We start from the raw sequence: 18,345 nt of genomic DNA on the forward strand, positions 1-18,345 counted from the left end.
GATGTATAACAGGGGTTTGTCTTAAGATTTCACTGGTTTCTTCTTTAAGGAGAGTAGACTTTTTCCTTTGCCCAGCAAGAATGCTCAACTTGGTTGCTTTTCTTCCTTTCCCAAATGTAACATATGAAAGCCAATAGATTTCTATTCAGTCAGCGAATTTATTGTGTTAGAATACCTTCTAAAAAGTCTTTACAGAACATCTATAACTCAAAATTTCAAAAGGTAATGTATGACAAATGAGTATAAGCTTTACATGGCTGTGACGCAGGTACCAGCAGTGGAGTAGTGGACTAATTCAGCACCCTAATGCTTCATGTGAGCCACTATTTTGAGAATGTCTAGCCCTATTGCTAGCTGTTGTCATGAAAGATTCACCGCAACCACACTGTCCTTTAGAGTTTGGATTTATAAATACGAACTCAGACCTGCCAAGGACAAGCAGAGGACAAAAGTTGAAAATTTTAAGTAACAGCAATACAGTAGCTTCTCAATTGAAATACTCAAAATAAATATGAAAGCAATGCAGTAGATTTTCAATTGGAATATACTCAACATAATGGCAAAAGAACATAAAAGAGAGAAGATAAAAGCAATGCAGCAGATTTTCAATTGAAATACTCAACATAATGGCAAAAGGACATAAAATAGTGAAGAAATAATGAAGTGCTCGAGGCACAAATACTCATAAGGACTACGTACACGAAGGAAATTTAGTCAAGTCATAATAGAGTGAGGTTTCAAGCTCTCAGCCTTGTTGTGAACTATTGTAAAAGGAAGTAGTCCGAGAGAGAATTCTCAGCAACTCATATTTCTCATCACCCATCAAATGGGAGCTCCTACAATCCCAAACCAGAGAGTAACAGTAGAAGCACACATACAAGACCGTGCAAACAGATTGATAAGTTCCATGGGAGAAGGAAACCATGGCAGGAGCATGATATGGGTATATGACTATAGCATGTGGGAAGCGATGAGGCATAGACAGTGCTCATACTGTGGAAATTATTGGACGTTATTATGGTGGCCTCCAGCTACTGAATGACAAAACATGGCACAGTATACTGGAGGCTCCAATAAAATGCAGAGGAGAAGAAGGTAAGCATAATGATAGGCACATACTGATTAGAAAATTTGGTTACCTGAGTTTATCATCTATAAAATCCATCTTGGTTCCAATAATGTGCAATAGTGCCTTTGGATCAATTAGTATTTTCACACCCTTATCCTCAATCAATTCGTCAAACTTCCCTTTCTCATCTGTAATAGTAGATGGAAAGTTGAAGACTTATTGTCACCTTGTTCATAAATAAATCCCACGCTCCCACAAGCGGACACGCGGAAAATCTCCTCAACAGAGATGATGAACGTACCCGCATAATTGAGGGTATAAGATAAGCCGTTGCAGCCACGAGCCTTGACGCCGAGCTTGAGATAGGGCCGTTGACGTTGCTGTAACAGGTTGCGTATTCTATCAGCGGCGGCGTCGGTTAAGCTTAGTACCTGACGCTTGACGCTGGGTCTGATCTTCTCCGCTGCTGTGGCCAGATATCGAAAGGCCATGCTTCATATCCTCCCCAGAGAAATGGTCTCAGATTCGTTTCCAAGACAACGGTATTCTATTTAGGGTAATTAGGCTTTATGCCGCAAAAGTGATACGACAGCACCACCTCCCGTTTTGAATCGTCGTTCAATTTTCAATTTTCAGGTCACATTTTTTTTTTAAAAAAAAACTTTTTATAATTTTGAAAAAAAGGAAATATCTGAAAACCCCCGGCCGATAAGGCGGAACTCGGAAGGGGTTTTGGGTTGGCTGTACTAATTTGTGGGTCCTCTTCTTCTACTGGAATACTCTTCACTACTAATTGTTCATTCTCTGTTCACCGTCTTTCTGTTGTTTTCTTTGACATTTCCTTTTGCCCTAACCTACTACGATTGTGATTTTTCTTGGCACGCAAATGGTTTATGGGAATTTGCTATCTGTGACCGCGATTTTTCTGTTTTCTGAGGTCGGTCTCTGCCATAATTCTTTTCTTTGTTTGATTTCGATACATTTGTTGACGATTTACTGCTGTTTTTCTTAATATGCTCTCTCAGGTCGCTACCATCTCCTCGCCAGGTTTAATTTCGATGATTTATTGTGGTTTTGCTTGCGATGTCTCGTAGCTAACATTGTTTGTAATTGTTTACTGTTCTTGAGTATGCTTGGTTGGGCACTTGTTTCCTTCTATATCTGTCATTTCATGGTGACTCGGCATCATGCAGTATTAGTTTATTTTCACGATTTCCATTTGTGAGTTTATGAGTTTCTGTAACAAATATGTCCTACTCTAGGACTCTTGTCATTTTAGTATGGGGCACTCATTAAAAAATACAGGTAGGAAACCAATTTGATTGTGTAATTTTTTATTAACAGGTGTTAATGGCTATTTGAGTCATATGAACAGTTATATCTGTTGATCTCCAGTGCCTTCATATCTGAGTCATAGTGTGTTACAGTTAAGATGGAAAATTGTACTTTACCGTATTCTCTGGCTTCTGATACCCAAATCCCCATCAGAATGTTGACCAGAGGGAGACTTCCAATGGAGAATCACCTGGGCCGATTCAGCTCTCTTAAGATCCTTGATAATAAGCATAGATATTTCGGCACAGGCCACAAATTGATAGTACCTCGGGTTGAATGTTCGTCAAATTCTCACAGTGTAAGCCCATATCACAATAAAGACCCCTTTCTGGATCTGCATCCGGAAATCTCATTGCTTAGAGGAGAGGGGAACAACACAATAAGCACCCAAAGAAAGGATAGTTCAAGTGGAAATGTCACTGAGAGCCTTGGCGGCACATCCAGTTCAAGTAATTATAGTGAAGCTAGGATCAAAGTGATTGGTGTGGGAGGAGGTGGGTCGAATGCAGTTAATCGCATGATAGAGAGTTCAATGAAGGGTGTGGAGTTCTGGATTGTCAATACTGATGTTCAAGCCATGAGAATGTCACCTGTTTTTCCCGAGCATCGGTTACCAATTGGTCAAGAGCTAACCAGGGGTCTTGGTGCTGGTGGGAACCCAGAGATTGGCATGAATGCTGCCAAGGAGAGTAAAGATTCGATAGAAGAGGCACTTCATGGGTCAGACATGGTCTTTGTTACGGTAAGTTCGGGGAGACAAAATTGTTCAATGAAACTGTTGTTAATTCTTGCTTCATTTGCGCAATAACTCAGTAATTGCCATTTTCTACTTTTAACTGCCAATTGCTATCAATAGAAAGTATGGAGTTTAATGTCAGCTTATCAGTCAAGAGACTCAAGACAACATGCAAGAACCTTACTAATGAATTTGCAGTGTACATGATGCTCATATGCCTCAATGTTAAGGAGGGGACAAGATTCCTACTCAAATCCTCTTTCCATGGCTTGCTGATAGACTGTTGTTTGCTAAGTTTTTGGTTGGACATAAACTTAAGGACTGATACTGCTCCGTTCAAAAAAAGAACTGATACTGCTTGTTGATTTTGGGTTAAGACACATTCTATTCTGAAAGGACAAAACATGGCATGAGCTCATTTTGGGCCAGTCCCAGTCCTTTTATCTTCTTTCTTATTACTTACAGTTTTTGTGTGCAGGCTGGAATGGGGGGAGGCACTGGTACTGGTGGGGCTCCTGTTATTGCAGGGGTTGCAAAGTCAATGGGCATACTGACTGTTGGAATCGTCACAACCCCTTTCTCTTTTGAGGGGCGAAGAAGGGCAGTTCAAGCCCAGGAAGGGATTGCAGCTTTGAGAGACAATGTTGACACGCTCATTGTCATTCCGAATGACAAATTATTGACTGCTGTCTCTCAGTCCACACCTGTGACAGAAGCATTCAACCTGGCTGATGATATTTTACGTCAAGGTGTTCGTGGTATATCTGATATAATTACGGTATGTATGTCTAAATCTCTCCAGCCTCCTCCTTCTACATTTATGCATAGTTGATACTTGATAGAAATGGTATATGATTCCTTATCACCATGATGATGATAAAAAGTATACAGAAGGTACTTCAGTATCTTCTTGGGATCCACTTGTATCGGGGTCTGGAGAACATATATTCCTGTACTGATGTTTGCAATATTATCATTTTTCATTAAAACTTTTCATGTTTGGTCAGATAATGATGATGAATTTCTTGCATGGTACTACTGAATTTATTGAAACAAGCAGTTCAGGACCGTGGACATTTTAGTAATCACAAATTAGTGTGTTGTACTGGAACTTATACTTGGATGGTGAACATATCTGTTGGAATGGGTAATTTTAATTTTATAAATGCTTGGCTGTTAAAGGTTTCTACTGGTTCATCGCCTTGGTTTAGGTGGCTAGAGTTTATGGTTTTGCTTTCAAAGTATAACCCAAGCTGTTGGGCTCTGTAGTTTTTCACTGATGGTTCTTTCTTATGTTGTAGATTCCCGGACTGGTAAACGTGGACTTTGCTGATGTGAGAGCTATAATGGCAAATGCAGGATCTTCTCTGATGGGAATCGGAACTGCAACTGGTAAGTTCAAACTAAGTCACTGAAACCTTAGTTCTCTGGTCTTTTAAAGAGGATTACTTGCATTTGGAATAGTTGTTCCAAAACCTAGTCACCATTTTGCCACACCTAATAGAATATCAATGCTAGCTGATGTTAATCATGAAACTTAGTGCCCTTGGCTTGTGTCAAGGATGAGAAACAGCTATATATGGCTTCCCTTGGTACCATGATATGATTGTTCTGTACCAAACTACCAATATATCCGTCTTTCATAAAGCATTGTTTGTTGAGAAGTGCAAGTGGTGGAGCAAAATGTTTCTTAATCTGGTGTTGGTACCTCATAGTAGGAACCAAGTAAACCTTCTGATTTCAAGAATCTTGAGCTTTGCTGTCCGCATTGTTAAGTGTGATGTTGATTGAATATTTGAATAGTACAGGTGTTCAATTTTGTACTGTTTGTATTCCTTGTATTCAAATTTGAAGAGCTCAAGATTTAAGTGCTTCATGCATACAACCACAATAAAGGCAACTTTATATCTGATGCTTCATTATCGTCTTTGACAAAACTGCTGAGGGTTTTTGATGGTTCAATGCCTATAATATTCGTGGGATGCATCTTGTTATGTGCACTTATGCCCACGAGGCACAAACTATTAATTGTCTTTACTTCTCTCGTGGGATCAATTTTTTTCGATGTAGAAAACTGGAAACGGATAATGAATACCCATGCATACGTTGATTTGTGATGATTGTTGATTTGAATATATTAAAGTGGCATGGCTGTGGTACCAATACAAGTCAGCTTCTTAAAGCAAGCTACTTTTGAACTGGAATTGCAAATCACATTAATCAGGTGCCATTTTTTATTTTTTTGCTTTTGGTAGGGAAGACAAGGGCAAGAGATGCTGCACTAAATGCCATACAGTCGCCTTTACTTGATATTGGTATAGAGAGGGCCACAGGAATTGTGTGGAACATAACTGGTGGGAGTGATTTGACGCTGTTCGAGGTATCTCTCTCCCTCTATCTGTCTCTCTCTCTCTCATGAAGTTGCTCTTTGCCTATATCTTTCCTATGCTGTAACTTGTCCGCACTGTTTCAGCATTATCTGATATGTTCAAGATTGGGTTGTATGGAAATTGAGCCGTAGAAGTAGATGGTTCTATAAGAACTTATGGAACTTGATCACTCTCCCTGGGACAAACCATAGACATACACACATATTTTTATTGAGAACAAACCTAATTGACCTAGTGGATAAATCTAGAATGCTGAAACAAAAACAGAAATTGGAGCAGAGAAAGTAATTGCCGAGGTATCAGCTGCTCTAAAATATGAAGAGTGCATCCCACCTTCTGCAATTTCTTCATCAGATTTGTCTTGATTCGCCCTTATCCTGTTGTTTTTTTACAATCCTGTCGTAAGACCTCTGGATATTGGTGCTTTTAGGTTATTAAGATTTAAAGTAAAGTATGAGTTAAAAGTTGTGAATCAGAGTCTGCGGGAAACTACTTTTTGCCACATCATGTTAAATGTGCATTTTAATAATCGTGCATCAAAAATATGTTTATGTAATAATGTGAAGACAATTTCAAAGAACTCGCTTTTAAGAGTCCTGAAAATGGTCTTCGTCATCGACAGTTTTTCTAGAGAAGTTACACTCTATTGTCCTCAAGTCAAATTTTCTCTATTGTGTAAATATGCCTATTTGGCAAAGCTCATCAGACCATACTTATTTCAATCAAATTGGATCACTCCAATCTTTACTCTTGGATTTTTTGCAGGTGAATGCTGCAGCCGAGGTTATATATGATCTCGTGGATCCAACAGCGAATTTAATATTTGGAGCGGTGATAGACCCTTCACTAAGTGGTCAAGTAAGTGATTACTTATGGTTCAATTTTTGCATCTTACCTGCGTAGATGACTGACTGTTTGGGCTCCTTGAATTACCAAAATCAGAAATTAGATGGAATCTACATTGATATTTTTTTTGAATTGAAAAAGAAATTTGTTTAGAGCACTTGCCTGGGAGAGTTGTAGGCAGTTCATACCTTTACCAAGGACAGTTTTGATTCTTTTTGTTTTTATCACAATTCAAATTTCCTCCAAAATCATTCTGTATGCTTCTCTTAGACAGCTTCTGCAAAAAGGTTGGGCAGCTCCAGTAGTTTTCTGCCTCTGCCATGTTTTGCATTGAAATCTTTTTAGGATTGCATCTATCCATCCTGAAGGCTCATTCTTTTTCTTTTTAGAGAAAAGGCTTGCTCACATTGGTACAGGCTAGTGTTTTAGTGGAAATGTCTTTTGAGACTACTATATTCGTCGACTTAAATTACCTTTTCTTGTATAACCTTTGTAGTATTGAGCTGTACTTATTGGTTGATTCAGGTCAGTATTACTCTAATTGCCACTGGATTCAAACGCCAAGAAGAAAATGAAGGCAGATCTCTTCAGGTGTTTACCAACTCTCCCTCCCTCTCTCTCTGTCTCTTTCTCCTCTTAAACTTTTTGTGAGTTATATTCAATGTGTAGGCAAGCACGCAGGGAGATGTCACCCTTGGGATCAATCGGAGACCTTCCTCATTCACTGAAGGCGGTGCTGTGGAGATCCCTGAGTTCCTAAAGAGGAAAGGGCGTTCACGCTTTCCAAGAGCTTGAACTAGAATCACCTCATGCATTTCTTCTTCACTTGTGTCTCCCTTTGCTGGGATATAAGACGTGCTTCTGTAGGCGGTAGTTCCACCCCAGTCTTCTGGTAAGTAATTGTCTTTGATAAGTTAGATATTGGAGTCAGGCTTGGACAATATACAGAATTTCTAGTTGGTTCTTAGATATTGTCCCTAACCAGTCTCGGTACGCCATCTTACCTTTCAAGCATCACTATAACTTTAATAATGTTTTCGATTTGGGCCTCGTTTTGGTTGCTTGGAAGAATAAACTCTAAGTCTCTTTGTACAGAGTATGTTCAGATAAGTGGAGATGAAACTCATATGAGAGTGATTTTGTTGTCTTTTTCTAAAACTTGTTTGTTGATGTCTGTCAGATGAATGATTTGGTAGGGAAGGGGACTTGGGCCATTGAACATCAAGTCATGGTGGTGGGTAACTACTACTTGACCAAGTGGTCATTACCATATGAATTAGTACTTCTTATCTTATCAGCAAGAAAATGACAATTAATCTCTCAGGGGTTTAGGCCCTTTTGTGAAGACATTCCCATGTGGAAGTGGAATACCTTGCCCTACCATGCATAGCACCAAGTCCAAGGGTTTCTTGCTCTAAAAGAATCTTTTGAGTGCTCCTCGGACAGTATTCATTTCTCTGTCTTCTCTAAGCTTTTTCACTTGTTTGTTTTAAATTTTTAATCAGTTGCAGGTTCAAATAAAAAAATCAAAATAAGAAAAGAAAATAGCACACTAAAGAAAAAGTAAGGTGACGAGAAGTCCACATACCACAGGTGCAGGCCCATGGAAAGAATAGATCAAAACTGTGGGCTATTTGCCTATTTCCAGAAATTTCAATATTTTTTTGTCCCAACCATCTTCATTTTGTCACAGATCTCAATTTTTTTGTCTCAATTATTTCATATTTTTCTTGTCCCAACCATCTTCACCTCTAGTAACGGATCTTAATGTTTTTTGTCTCAATTATTCTATATATTCTTTTTCCCATTCATTGAAATACTGAGATAGATATGTATGGTTTCATATGAATCATGTGAGACATATAAAGTCCGCTTGTCACGAAGGTTTTTAAATAGAATTCTGCTTGCCAAAATATCTGTTTGGACGGGAATACAGCCAAACAAGTCTGTATCTCAATAAATAAATAAATAATTTTAAAAAAAAAGAAAAAACAAAGGAGCAAAGTTGCTTTTGGTTCAATGTACACTCGTTGAAGTCAAATTTAGCAACCACATAGGCCACAATCAACATAGACCTCACAATGAATTAAAAATCCATTATCAAACAAATCTAATTGAGCCTCTCCTTTTCAATTTCTTTTTTTATTTAGTTAGAATCAAAAGTGCACAAAAACCACACAAAATGGAATCCCTTCCTCAAACCAATAACGATACGTAAACTTGTCACATACCATACAAAATCAAATCAAACTATTTGTATGTGACGTGTAAACTGACTCCCCACCCAATTCTCCTTGCTCTTATTCCCACACATAAAGTCCCCATGTAATCTTCATCTTCTTTCCACAAACGGAGAACTTACCTTAACAAGAAGCAACAGAAGAAGAAGATCTAGCTTTATTTTCGCTTTATATAATTTTCTCTGCTTCATGAAAGACAGCATGAGTGATCAGCAAATCTCAGTGAACCCTAGTAATCCGGCGCCATCAGTTCCAGTCAAACCACAAAGTTCATCCTTGCAAGATATTCAGCATGAATCTGGTGAAGAATGCACATCATTGAAAACCCACGAATGCTTTGACAAAGAAGCTGCATCGCAAGGCAAGTTGGTGGGTGATTGTAATGGAAAGAAAACTGGAGTGCAGGAGGAATATGGGCGTGAGAGAATAAAGAGACATAGGATTGAGGTTGCAGGAAGGGTTTGGATTCCTGATATATGGGGTCAGGAGGAACTCTTGAAGGATTGGATCGATTGTTCTGCATTTGATGCTTGTTTAGTTCCTAATGGCATTGTCTCTGCTCGTGCATCTTTGGTTCGTGAGGGAAGGAGAGCCAATTCCACCGGAATAACGATAGAAAATAGTTGTTGAATAATATTGTTTTCTATGTTTCTTTTCTTTTTCATTTGCATTACTATGAAAAAAAATAAAACATGTGAACGATTCTATATTTCTATTTCCCTTCAAACCACCACTTTTGTTCTCCTTACAATTCCTTTTCTTGCGTTCCACTTTTTTTCCCTTCTAATGCCGATTCTCTTGTTTGCAAATTAACAACTTGGTTTCTTTGCTCAACACTGACTATGGTTAGATATATGTAAAAAAATAATTCTGATTTTGTAGTGATCTTTGTCTGTTGAAGTATTCCAATTGCACAACGGCCAACTCTAACGCCCAAAAAAACGAAAAACGACTAAAACAGATTGGTCAATTTTACTAATACCAAAAAAGGGGGTCAAAACCGACCCTAAACACCCCTAAATAACACTCAATTCATGGAATTACTGAATTAGTAATTCTCACATCGCAATCGCAACATACAATCATCATTATCAAAGATGGCTCCCACAACAATATCACTCTCTGCTCTACTAGCGTCACACCGCCGCATGGACTCAACAGTCGATGACATTCAGGGTTCAGCAGCAAAGTTTCTATCGAGCAATGAACACCATAACCTGGCAGGTTGGCTTGCCAGAAAGAATGAGCTTTTCTTATATCATTCTCTGTTTCAATTTTAAATCCCGCAGAAATTGAATTAAGGATATTCATACTATGAGAATCAAGATAAAGTTTCAAGGTAAAAATTGATACCCAGCATTTATCCATAAACCAAAAATTATAACCTTCTCTCCAGTCATTGCCACAGGTGCCTAAAGCACAAAATAATTTATTTTATTTTACAGAACTGCAACCGCACCCGATTCAGAATGGCATTTTACAATGTTATGAAATAATACACATCATAAAAAATGGTATTGAAAATGGTAAATAAAAATTGAATTAGTTTAATTGTGCCAGCTCCCATATCTTGATTGTACCATCATCGCTAGCAGAAGCAAGTAGACGATTTTCCTGACAGAGGTACAATAGTGTTATAGATGCAGGTGAGACTACAATCATAACCATGGTGAGCAAACTCAAGGTTCATCCATCCTCTTCCACAACAAATCCTCTCTCTCCCTCTCACACACACATATATGCGCACATGATATAAGATAAACTTAAAACTAAGGCTTCCAATTATGCTTTATGGCTGTATTTATCTGCCTTATTAATATAATTAGATATAAACGGATTCGAGTAAAAAGCTAAAGATAAAATGAAACAAGAACGTGTAGATGGTACCAGCGAACTAATAATTTAATGACATCAAAAGCCGCATGCCAGTTAATCTAAGTGAAAACTTGAGAGATCACACCCCGAACACTATCAGTCCCTCAATTCTATGGACTATGATGGAAACAGTAAGAATTATTTCCAGACTGCAGTGCACATTGATCAAAGAAACTTACCCCAGGGCCCCACTGAACTGAGTTTACATCCATGTTATGGGCCTTCTCTTTCTTCGATAGCAACTTATATAAAGGTCCATCAACCTGCAATAATTTTTCTTTCAATCAATTTCCCTTCTGCAAACTAATAATGAGTCCATGACCAGATAAAGGAATATAAAATGCCCAACAGTCAAAATCATAAAGTTAATATACCAAACATTCATGTTTTTCACCATAGATCTTGCTTTTCTGCTCATTATTAATTCATTTTGGATTTACTCTAGTTTTCACCAAGATATGAGAGGCCCAAGTTCAACTTGCACACAGTTCACATACTGAAATTTACCAAAATTGAGATTTGCAAAACCTTAATCAATAAAGGTTAGTCCCACTAACATCTAACTCACTACAAGTAACAGTTGCTTTCAAAATCACATTCAAGCTGCTAGGCACTACGTCCATCTTAAAATGTAAAAAGGTGTGTCCACATCTACCATTCTTCCCCTTCTATTGAGGTATAATGCAAAAGGAGCATTTTCTCCTTTTTCTTTTTCGATAGGTAAACGCAACCCTCTTAAATGTAGAATGTGGACTCGACCGAAAGAACTGAATGAATGGAATAGCACCGCATGGCACTTTCTGTTGGTAATTACTTTAATTAGTGAAGAAAAAAAAAGAATCCAAGGGTGAATCCTAAATACCAAATCATCTTTGCTCTCCACAAAAAATCGTATGCCATCATCAGCTGCTCCAGTGGCTATAATACCTTCCCTATTTTATTCACAAGGAAAATGTAGTCAGGGGCAGAACATAAAAATAAAAAAAAGACAGATGACGAAATTAATCAATTGTCTATGTGGGAAGAATACCACACGAGGAAAAGAACAACACATTGCAAGAACTATTTATTAAACAAAGTTATTGAACCACATATCAAAGAAATCAACTCAAGTTGACTGCCCGGACCATGACAATTATAATAATATTTATCTGTTGACATCAGTTGGTTATTTTCAGGAACAGGATGGATCTAGGAGATTCTAACACACTGCAGGGGTATATTATCTTGCACGTTCAAATCAACACAAATTCCGTGAACACCTGCAGAAAATGTTCTGATTTAATCCAATAGTCATAGTTAGACATTGGACTGCACACACGTGGATTAACACAGATTTGTGAAGCTTGCCAGATCCAAGATAAACTTTAGTCAAAGAATCATTCCTTTAAGAAAAAGAGCATGACTAAAGGTAAGGTCAACACACTTTTAACGTTTAGGCCAAATTTGATAAAATCAACAACAGTGGAAGCCAGAATATGAGCTGTGTAAATGATTTAAAAATAGAAAATCATACAAATAACTCAAAATCAACTCTTCTACAGACTTCAATTATTAATTCAATTTTGATGACCATGCAATAAAGAGAGATTTGTATGTCACTATTACAAAATAGAAATCAAAGTCGAATGCGAGCAATATAGAAAGAAGCATATTTAAGATTCGGTACCTTGACCAGTGAACTGAGAAGATTGTTCGATCATGGTAGCCTGAGAGAGTGCAAAGATGATTCCTAACAAAAACCATCAAAACAAATCTTAGCATTGTTGTTCACACATAAATCTAAAAAGGCATAAGAGTTGAAACAGCACATATATATATATGAGTGGGTATGGTGGTAGGGGGGGAGGGGGTTTGAAATGTAAGAAAGGAAAAGGAACCAAAAAAAAAAGATGGGGAAACAAAACAACAAAAGCAATAACACTAAAGTTAATTTCTTGGAAAAGGGAGAGAGGGGGATAGAAAATCTGCTTATGCAATCCTCTGTACAAAATCAGTCATGCCATATCCGAAATGTCTCCATATATTCATTGAGTGAATCTCTCAAAAAATTATAAATAGTGAAAGTACTGTAAGCAGTAGCATTTTCTCACCAAGGTGCATAGCTGTCACCAGATTGCATTGCTACGATATCTGTTTCCCATATCTTCAAAGTAAGATCATCACTGAAAAAGGGTTCAGGTTCAGCATGCTAACACTACCTCTGAATCAAAAACATCTGAATTGGTGATCAGGGAAATGATAAATTATTTCCACATACCTACAGGTAACCAGTTTGTCTCCACCAGCATTAAAAGAAAGTGCCCAAACAGTAGAAGAGTGACCACTGACAAGAACAGTATTTCTCAGTCAGATGTTTTTGGCATATACCAACATGAGTAGTTATTATGTCATTAAATTATAAAAAACATATACACAAGAAAATATGTAAAACTTTCTTCTCAAAAAAAAAAAAAGAAAATATGTAAAACTTCCAATAATGCTATATACTGTTCAACAGATCAAGATCATGCTTTAAGAATGAATTAAAGGAAGAGGAGCTAGAATTAGAATCACATATGGAGTAACAGATACTCACACACCGCACATGCACAAACATCTATACATATGGAGAGACAGAACAACAGAGGGGAGGTAGGGAAGGGAGAAGAAAAAAAGAGGGGGGTGGAGGGGAGAGAGATAAAGAGAGAGGCAATAAGGTAGTACTTGTTGGATTCACCTAAAGTTTGAACGCAGCTCCAATCACCATCACCATCCTCTGCCCAGACCTGTGAGTGATAATGTTCAAGGTAACATTAACTTTCTTTCAGCCAAAATAGCAGCACAAAATTGAAAGATTATCTGAGCTTATTGTTGAAAAAACAAGGTGGTTACTGCATTTTAAGCTCTGCAGTACCTTAACAGTGTTGTCATAGCTACAAGAAAATAAAACATCCACTGTTGGATGCCATTGGACCATTTTCACGTCTTGTGTATGTCCTTGCAACACTGAAGCACACTCAAATTCATTCCCAGGCATCACTTCCCAAATCCAAACAGATTTATCTCGACTACAAGTAGCAAGCAGAGATCCAGAAGCATTCCAAGACACATTTTTAACTTCATTTTCATGTCCCTGCAGATCAGAGCCCCAGATATAATGGATATCATACTGTATTTACGAAAAGAAATTGAAAAGCTGTATGCTATATTGCAATCTCTCTGTGAATGCTTCAATATTCCCATATATTTATAACAGAGGCCAACTGACATGAGTGGATTTGCAATCAGCTTTATATAAACAATTGGTAAGCAATACCTCTAAGGTGGCAATGCATTCGTAATCACCTCCAACGTTTTCCCAAATAGCAGTGGTGGCATCAAAGCTTGCAGTGGCCAACAGGTTGCCTGATGGTGACCAAGCACATGAACGAACAGTTCTAGTGTGTGTTTCTTCCAAAACTTCCTGCATAATTGCATATTTGCATGATATCAGTATGATAGATGCACAAAAATATCACAATATTAAACCACAATCAACATAATTAAAGAAATGTGTCACAATTTTACTGTCATTTAGGCAGTAGTGGAAACATAAACTCAACTCAACGGAAAATAATGTCATTATTTCTCAACGTAAAATTGCTCACCATAAAGGCATAAACCTTTTTTTTTAATTAAGGTAACCTAACATGTTTGATTGAGTTCTACACTGATTGACTGGTTGGCTCCTCAGCAACCTCCCCTCAAGATAGAGGTTTGAATCCATCCCCGTTGAACAATCAGAAATATATATTTCATAAATTTGATGGCATGCACGATATTTTCCAGTATTTATCGACAATATACACATATTTAATTATTTCCATGGATATGGAGAAAGACAAACTGAACTTGAAAAACCTCTAAGCAAAAGATAATACTCAATACAAGATTTTCCAACAACCCAATACGACCATGGCTCTGTAGAATGATAAATTGCCCGTATGTACAGACATAAGAAAAAAAAATCATAAAATCACCAATCCAAATTCAGTTTTTTTTTTATTTTTTTATATCTTCTATATATACAGACATAGGAAAAAAAATCATAAAATCACCAATCCAAATTCAGTTTTTTTTTTTTTTTTTTTATATCTTCTCGGAAACCAAACAGAGTCACTGAGTGAGCAAAAGTATCAAAAAAGGAAAATACGGTGCTTCATGGTACCTTGCAGTCCCAGGACCGAGTGGAGGGATCCTGCTCCCAGATTCGAACGGTCTTGTCGCCACTACAAGAAGCAAAAACAGGAGGTATACCGCCAACTCCGGTGGCCGGTTTCCACGCGAGACTCCAAACCCTATCAGTGTGGCCTTCGAGTTTCTGAATCTCCTTCAGCTCGAAATTCCCGTCGTACAATTGCATCTTTCACAAAAACACAGATTAGGAAGAGACGATTTGATCAGTAATTATTTCGTACGAGTTGAAGATAGTTAATCGCAGAGATGGGAACGAAGAGAAGAAAGCCGAGAGTTAACTTTAGTTGGTTTTTGACAGGGAGTTCATTAGGTTTTTCGTATAGCAAGGAATCGACGAGGGAGATAAACTGCACGCGCGCGCAGGAACTGCAAGCCAGTTGGAGGGTGAAAGCCGAGGGAACTTGCCCTAGTCGTGGACGTTTCCTACTTTCGTAGTTGGTTGGTTGCTTTCCCAGTTTCCCTGTGGGTCGTCTTGTAATAATTGTTGACTATTCTAACAGTGGGCTTATTAAGGAAAGGCCCTTTATTCAAGGCCTACTTCATGGCCCCCGGGGCTTCAGGCCCAATAGGAACCTGTTTGGGCATTGTTCGTTTTAATTTCTGAATATTTTGTCAATCAACCGTAAAATAGCTCAACTTCCTCCGTGTTAATCATTTTTTGGTCGAAGGATCCGAAGGTTAGGGCTTTTTCTGCGTGTGATTGATTAGGTCAAAATTGACAAATAAATTAGAGATTGTAGGATTTATCTAGATTTGTGTGAGTTAACGATGTTGGAATTTGTTGTATTTTTGAACTAATTATCGATTTATGACTCATACGAAAATCGCAGCTCTGATTGATTCAAGCGTCTCCTTCATCAGCTCAGGTATTGAAGCGTAAGCGCCCATGGATTACTCGGCTGCTCGAAGAAATCAAGGAGGCCTCTATGAAGGTCTCTACAGATTGGTTATGCGCCGCAACTCGGTTTATGTTACCTTCATCGTCGCCGGTGCTTTCCTTGGCGAGCGGGTACGGGTTATAGTTTATATGTTAGATCCCCTGCTTCCATAGTTTTTTTAATTCTCTGGTTGTATTGAAAACTCATTCATTCCGTTGCAGAACAGGTTCTCTGTTGAATAAAAGGGGTGAAATGAATACATGGATTTATGATCCATGGATTAGAAAATAAGACAATACATCTTTGTGTATTTTGATTCGTGCTATCTTTTTGAATAATTTCAAATTTCTTGGATTCAAAACAAAAAGTTAGTGTCAAATTTATTTTGGATCATTTCAATTTCGTCAGATGTGTCTCCGAAGGGACAAGTTATTGTCAAATTTTGTAGCAGACTTCATATCTAATTTTCTTTTGAAGCAGACATCTCACGATTGTGGACTTTTCAGTATCTTCTTGATCTGTTAGGGCAGGGTGAATATGTTATTGTGTACCACAATTCAAAGTCTTAGATGTACATATCTAATATTTGTTTCTTTATGTTTAAAGTGATGCGCACTCTTATATGAAAGCTTGTTATGCAGTGTGCAATACTTCTTGGCATAAGAGCTGATTAGTGAGGTTCTCACCATAACTAGTTACTTGTTGTGCAGGCTGTGGATTATGGAGTTCATAAGCTGTGGGAGTACAACAATCTTGGGGTAATGACATCTGCTACCATGTCTGTTTGTCTGTGCTGGCTTGCAACTTTGTGTGTATTTCCTTTATTCTGTTCTCATTTGTTTGCATTCACATGGAATTGCATATCCTTGTACTGCAGCTAAACTTATTCTCTGTAGTTCTCTTCTTAACTGGGATCAGTTGAGAAGACAGGCTTAGACCAATTCTTTTTTTTTTTTTACAGTCCAATGCTTCTCAGCTTCATGTTTTATGTAGTTCTTGAGTCTAGTTGTGCAACTCATTCATCATTTTGTGTCTATATATGTGTGCTTCGATTTTTTGCTGCCAGTTCTGAACAAAATTCAGATATCATAAAGTTGCCATATATCATGCAAAATTCTTCTTCTGATTCCAAAATTTGTGTTGATAGAGCTGTTATCACATATAAGATTGGGCTTGATAGAACTGCTATAAGTATATGACATATAAGATTGGATTTTACTGTTAGATGCTCCAAAAAGCTTGTGATTGTTGCACGGTTGGCTATCGTCACATTTTCTTGACTCCTGAATTTTCTTAAGTCTTAAGGACCCTTTTTGTTTGAAAAAGTCATTGAGCAAATTTGGGTGAGGATAATTGATATTTTCCTCTACAATCTACAATTTTGTGGTGAATACAGATGAAACAAATCTCATGATTCTGTTGAATGCTGCTGGACCAGCTATGCATATGCAGCACTTTGGTCCTTGTCTATACTGCTACACTTGGTTAAAACACAAACCTTGATCTTGTGAAGGTTGTGCTACCCGGGCAACAATTTGGGATTTTGATAGTGTTATAACTTATAATCCTCACTTCCCTCGATTTCTATCTTGGATGATAATGATGTTGTTTGTTGTTAGTTAAATGAATGAATGATGGTGTTTATTGTGCTATTCTCTCACATAAATGACTGATAATTGTATGTAATTTAGAATTGGAAGTATGATGCATTGGTTTTCTGTATTAGTAGGCATATGTTTCCACTATCTGTACTGGCTGTTCTCAGTTCTCACATTGAATGTTTTCAGTCTTTTGACCTACTTGTTGCCTCCAGCCTTCCTATCACCTGTCTATTTAAGAAACGGGTTCCCTAAGAATATGATTTGCTAATTGTCCTGCATCAATAGCCCAAAGGTTACTGCAGAAGTTAATTGATTTTAGTGATTATCACTAGTGCTATTGACTTATTGTCAATGTTATTTTGTTCAGCTCATCAGCCGCAACTTTGATTTTTATTTTTGGCTCTATGTGTGCTAATTGTCCTATATTAATAACCTGATAGTTAATGTGGCATCTTGTTGTTGCGGTGATTGTTGCTAGTGTTATCCCTCATGTTAATGTCACTTTATCCCTCACTTGAATGTCACCATTATTTGTGTTCAACTGCAGAAACGATATGAAGACATTTCAGTTTTGGGGCAAAGGCCGACGGAGGAATGAAAAATCTCCGCCATTTTGAAGTTGCATAGATGGATGGACATGCGGTGACCTTATCGATGTTGGGGGCTAGCAATTTTTGCTGTTTCAATAAGCTTGTTTCGATTTAACAGACTTGTTTCTCACGCATTGTCTTGCTCAAATGTGTCGTTGCAATTTTTGAATTTGTATATGAATCATTCGTCGCCAATGAGTTGTCTTTAAACATCTTAACCTGAGGTTGCTGCTCCATTATTTTAATTGATATTTCTTCGTTTGCATTCTGGTATTTTGTTTTACCAGTTCAGGGACTTTCTAGGCTGGGCTTTGGTGTAAGAGCATTAACACAGCTTGCCAGCCCCAGCGGATCCAGCCTTTTCCTTCCTCTGGTACCATTCTTCATGATTTCATGTGTAAAAAAAATGGTATTTCATTGGAGAATTAAAATCCTTCTAGTTTTGTCATTTAAGCTTTGGCAACAATTCTTTTATCAATATGAAATCTCTCACGTGCATGCTCTTGTATCTGAATTGAGAACCAGACAAAGACCCGGAAATTTGACAAGATTGGGATTCTTCATGAG

General features: G+C 37.7%; 5 protein-coding genes across 15 annotated transcripts; 3 read left to right on the top strand and 2 right to left on the bottom strand.

Annotated features, from left to right (window-relative positions):
- Nucleotides 1-2: 2 nt before the first annotated feature.
- Nucleotides 3-1,588, bottom strand: LOC119991254 (iron-sulfur assembly protein IscA-like 1, mitochondrial). Of its 7 annotated transcripts, none has more exons than XR_005466199.1 (4): nucleotides 1,371-1,588; nucleotides 1,140-1,257; nucleotides 254-385; nucleotides 3-141 (listed from the first exon to the last, which is right to left on the bottom strand). XR_005466199.1 is itself a non-coding variant. In XM_038837559.1 (4 exons), exons 1-3 carry the CDS (start codon nucleotides 1,558-1,560, stop codon nucleotides 296-298), a joined length of 438 nt encoding a protein of 145 aa, XP_038693487.1. In that variant the 5' UTR covers nucleotides 1,561-1,588; the 3' UTR covers nucleotides 3-141; nucleotides 254-295. The 7 variants fall into 7 exon arrangements, 6 of the variants coding, with proteins under 6 accessions (XP_038693487.1, XP_038693495.1, XP_038693526.1 ...); XM_038837559.1 differs by having other exon boundaries at nucleotides 254-425; XM_038837585.1 differs by lacking the exon at nucleotides 3-141 and adding an exon at nucleotides 700-836 and having other exon boundaries at nucleotides 286-425.
- LOC119991218 (cell division protein FtsZ homolog 2-1, chloroplastic) lies at nucleotides 1,475-7,534 on the top strand. Of its 4 annotated transcripts, XM_038837511.1 has the most exons (9): nucleotides 1,798-2,006; nucleotides 2,095-2,116; nucleotides 2,414-3,146; nucleotides 3,619-3,918; nucleotides 4,442-4,532; nucleotides 5,396-5,520; nucleotides 6,296-6,388; nucleotides 6,902-6,967; nucleotides 7,046-7,534. In XM_038837511.1, the coding sequence occupies exons 3-9, from the start codon at nucleotides 2,502-2,504 to the stop codon at nucleotides 7,169-7,171; spliced, it is 1,446 nt and encodes a 481-aa protein (XP_038693439.1). In that variant the 5' UTR covers nucleotides 1,798-2,006; nucleotides 2,095-2,116; nucleotides 2,414-2,501; the 3' UTR covers nucleotides 7,172-7,534. The 4 variants fall into 4 exon arrangements, with proteins under 4 accessions (XP_038693447.1, XP_038693454.1, XP_038693439.1 ...); XM_038837519.1 differs by lacking the exons at nucleotides 1,798-2,006; nucleotides 2,095-2,116 and adding an exon at nucleotides 1,475-1,611; XM_038837526.1 differs by lacking the exons at nucleotides 1,798-2,006; nucleotides 2,095-2,116 and adding an exon at nucleotides 1,489-1,625.
- Nucleotides 7,535-8,547: 1,013 nt separating this feature from the next.
- Nucleotides 8,548-9,325, top strand: LOC119995168. Its single transcript, XM_038841581.1, has one exon. The coding sequence runs from the start codon at nucleotides 8,806-8,808 to the stop codon at nucleotides 9,244-9,246; it is 441 nt and encodes a 146-aa protein (XP_038697509.1). The 5' UTR covers nucleotides 8,548-8,805; the 3' UTR covers nucleotides 9,247-9,325.
- A 606-nt stretch (nucleotides 9,326-9,931) lies between these two features.
- On the bottom strand, nucleotides 9,932-15,136 carry LOC119984161 (protein CIA1-like). The gene is made up of 10 exons (XM_038827987.1): nucleotides 14,681-15,136; nucleotides 13,790-13,936; nucleotides 13,388-13,606; nucleotides 13,198-13,259; nucleotides 12,752-12,817; nucleotides 12,585-12,656; nucleotides 12,161-12,223; nucleotides 11,354-11,423; nucleotides 10,671-10,754; nucleotides 9,932-10,230 (listed from the first exon to the last, which is right to left on the bottom strand). The coding sequence occupies exons 1-10, from the start codon at nucleotides 14,873-14,875 to the stop codon at nucleotides 10,159-10,161; spliced, it is 1,050 nt and encodes a 349-aa protein (XP_038683915.1). The 5' UTR covers nucleotides 14,876-15,136; the 3' UTR covers nucleotides 9,932-10,158.
- A 121-nt stretch (nucleotides 15,137-15,257) lies between these two features.
- Nucleotides 15,258-18,051, top strand: LOC119986228 (cytochrome b-c1 complex subunit 9-like). 2 transcript variants are annotated; one of them, XM_038830799.1, is made up of 4 exons: nucleotides 15,258-15,386; nucleotides 15,540-15,718; nucleotides 16,298-16,345; nucleotides 17,736-18,051. In XM_038830799.1, the coding sequence occupies exons 2-4, from the start codon at nucleotides 15,596-15,598 to the stop codon at nucleotides 17,784-17,786; spliced, it is 222 nt and encodes a 73-aa protein (XP_038686727.1). In that variant the 5' UTR covers nucleotides 15,258-15,386; nucleotides 15,540-15,595; the 3' UTR covers nucleotides 17,787-18,051. The 2 variants fall into 2 exon arrangements, with proteins under 2 accessions (XP_038686727.1, XP_038686733.1); XM_038830805.1 differs by having other exon boundaries at nucleotides 15,320-15,386; nucleotides 15,571-15,718.
- Nucleotides 18,052-18,345: the final 294 nt, after the last annotated feature.

Source organism: Tripterygium wilfordii, chromosome 3 (assembly GCF_013401445.1).
Source record: "Tripterygium wilfordii isolate XIE 37 chromosome 3, ASM1340144v1, whole genome shotgun sequence".
In the NCBI taxonomy this organism is placed as follows: domain Eukaryota; kingdom Viridiplantae; phylum Streptophyta; class Magnoliopsida; order Celastrales; family Celastraceae; genus Tripterygium; species Tripterygium wilfordii.

Bases quoted from the DNA above. Each gene is read 5' to 3' on its own strand.
- LOC119991254 (XM_038837559.1), bottom strand. From the start codon at position 1,560: ATGGCCTTTCGATATCTGGCCACAGCAGCGGAGAAGATCAGACCCAGC. The intron at 1,258-1,370 runs GTACGTTCATCA...CTACTATTACAG, and splicing joins TTATACCCTCAATTATGCGG to ATGAGAAAGGGAAGTTTGAC. The intron at 426-1,139 runs GTAACCAAATTT...TGTCCTTGGCAG, and splicing joins TTTATAGATGATAAACTCAG to GTCTGAGTTCGTATTTATAA.
- LOC119991218 (XM_038837519.1), top strand. From the start codon at position 2,502: ATGGAAAATTGTACTTTACCGTATTCTCTGGCTTCTGATACCCAAATC. The intron at 3,919-4,441 runs GTATGTATGTCT...CTTATGTTGTAG, and splicing joins GTATATCTGATATAATTACG to ATTCCCGGACTGGTAAACGT. The intron at 6,389-6,901 runs GTAAGTGATTAC...TGGTTGATTCAG, and splicing joins ACCCTTCACTAAGTGGTCAA to GTCAGTATTACTCTAATTGC.
- LOC119995168 (XM_038841581.1), top strand. From the start codon at position 8,806: ATGAAAGACAGCATGAGTGATCAGCAAATCTCAGTGAACCCTAGTAAT.
- LOC119984161 (XM_038827987.1), bottom strand. From the start codon at position 14,875: ATGCAATTGTACGACGGGAATTTCGAGCTGAAGGAGATTCAGAAACTC. The intron at 13,937-14,680 runs GTACCATGAAGC...GCAATTATGCAG, and splicing joins CTCGGTCCTGGGACTGCAAG to GAAGTTTTGGAAGAAACACA. The intron at 10,755-11,353 runs GTATTTAGGATT...AAATTATTGCAG, and splicing joins TGGAGAGCAAAGATGATTTG to GTTGATGGACCTTTATATAA.
- LOC119986228 (XM_038830799.1), top strand. From the start codon at position 15,596: ATGGATTACTCGGCTGCTCGAAGAAATCAAGGAGGCCTCTATGAAGGT. The intron at 15,719-16,297 runs GTACGGGTTATA...CTTGTTGTGCAG, and splicing joins GTGCTTTCCTTGGCGAGCGG to GCTGTGGATTATGGAGTTCA. The intron at 16,346-17,735 runs GTAATGACATCT...GTTCAACTGCAG, and splicing joins GGGAGTACAACAATCTTGGG to AAACGATATGAAGACATTTC.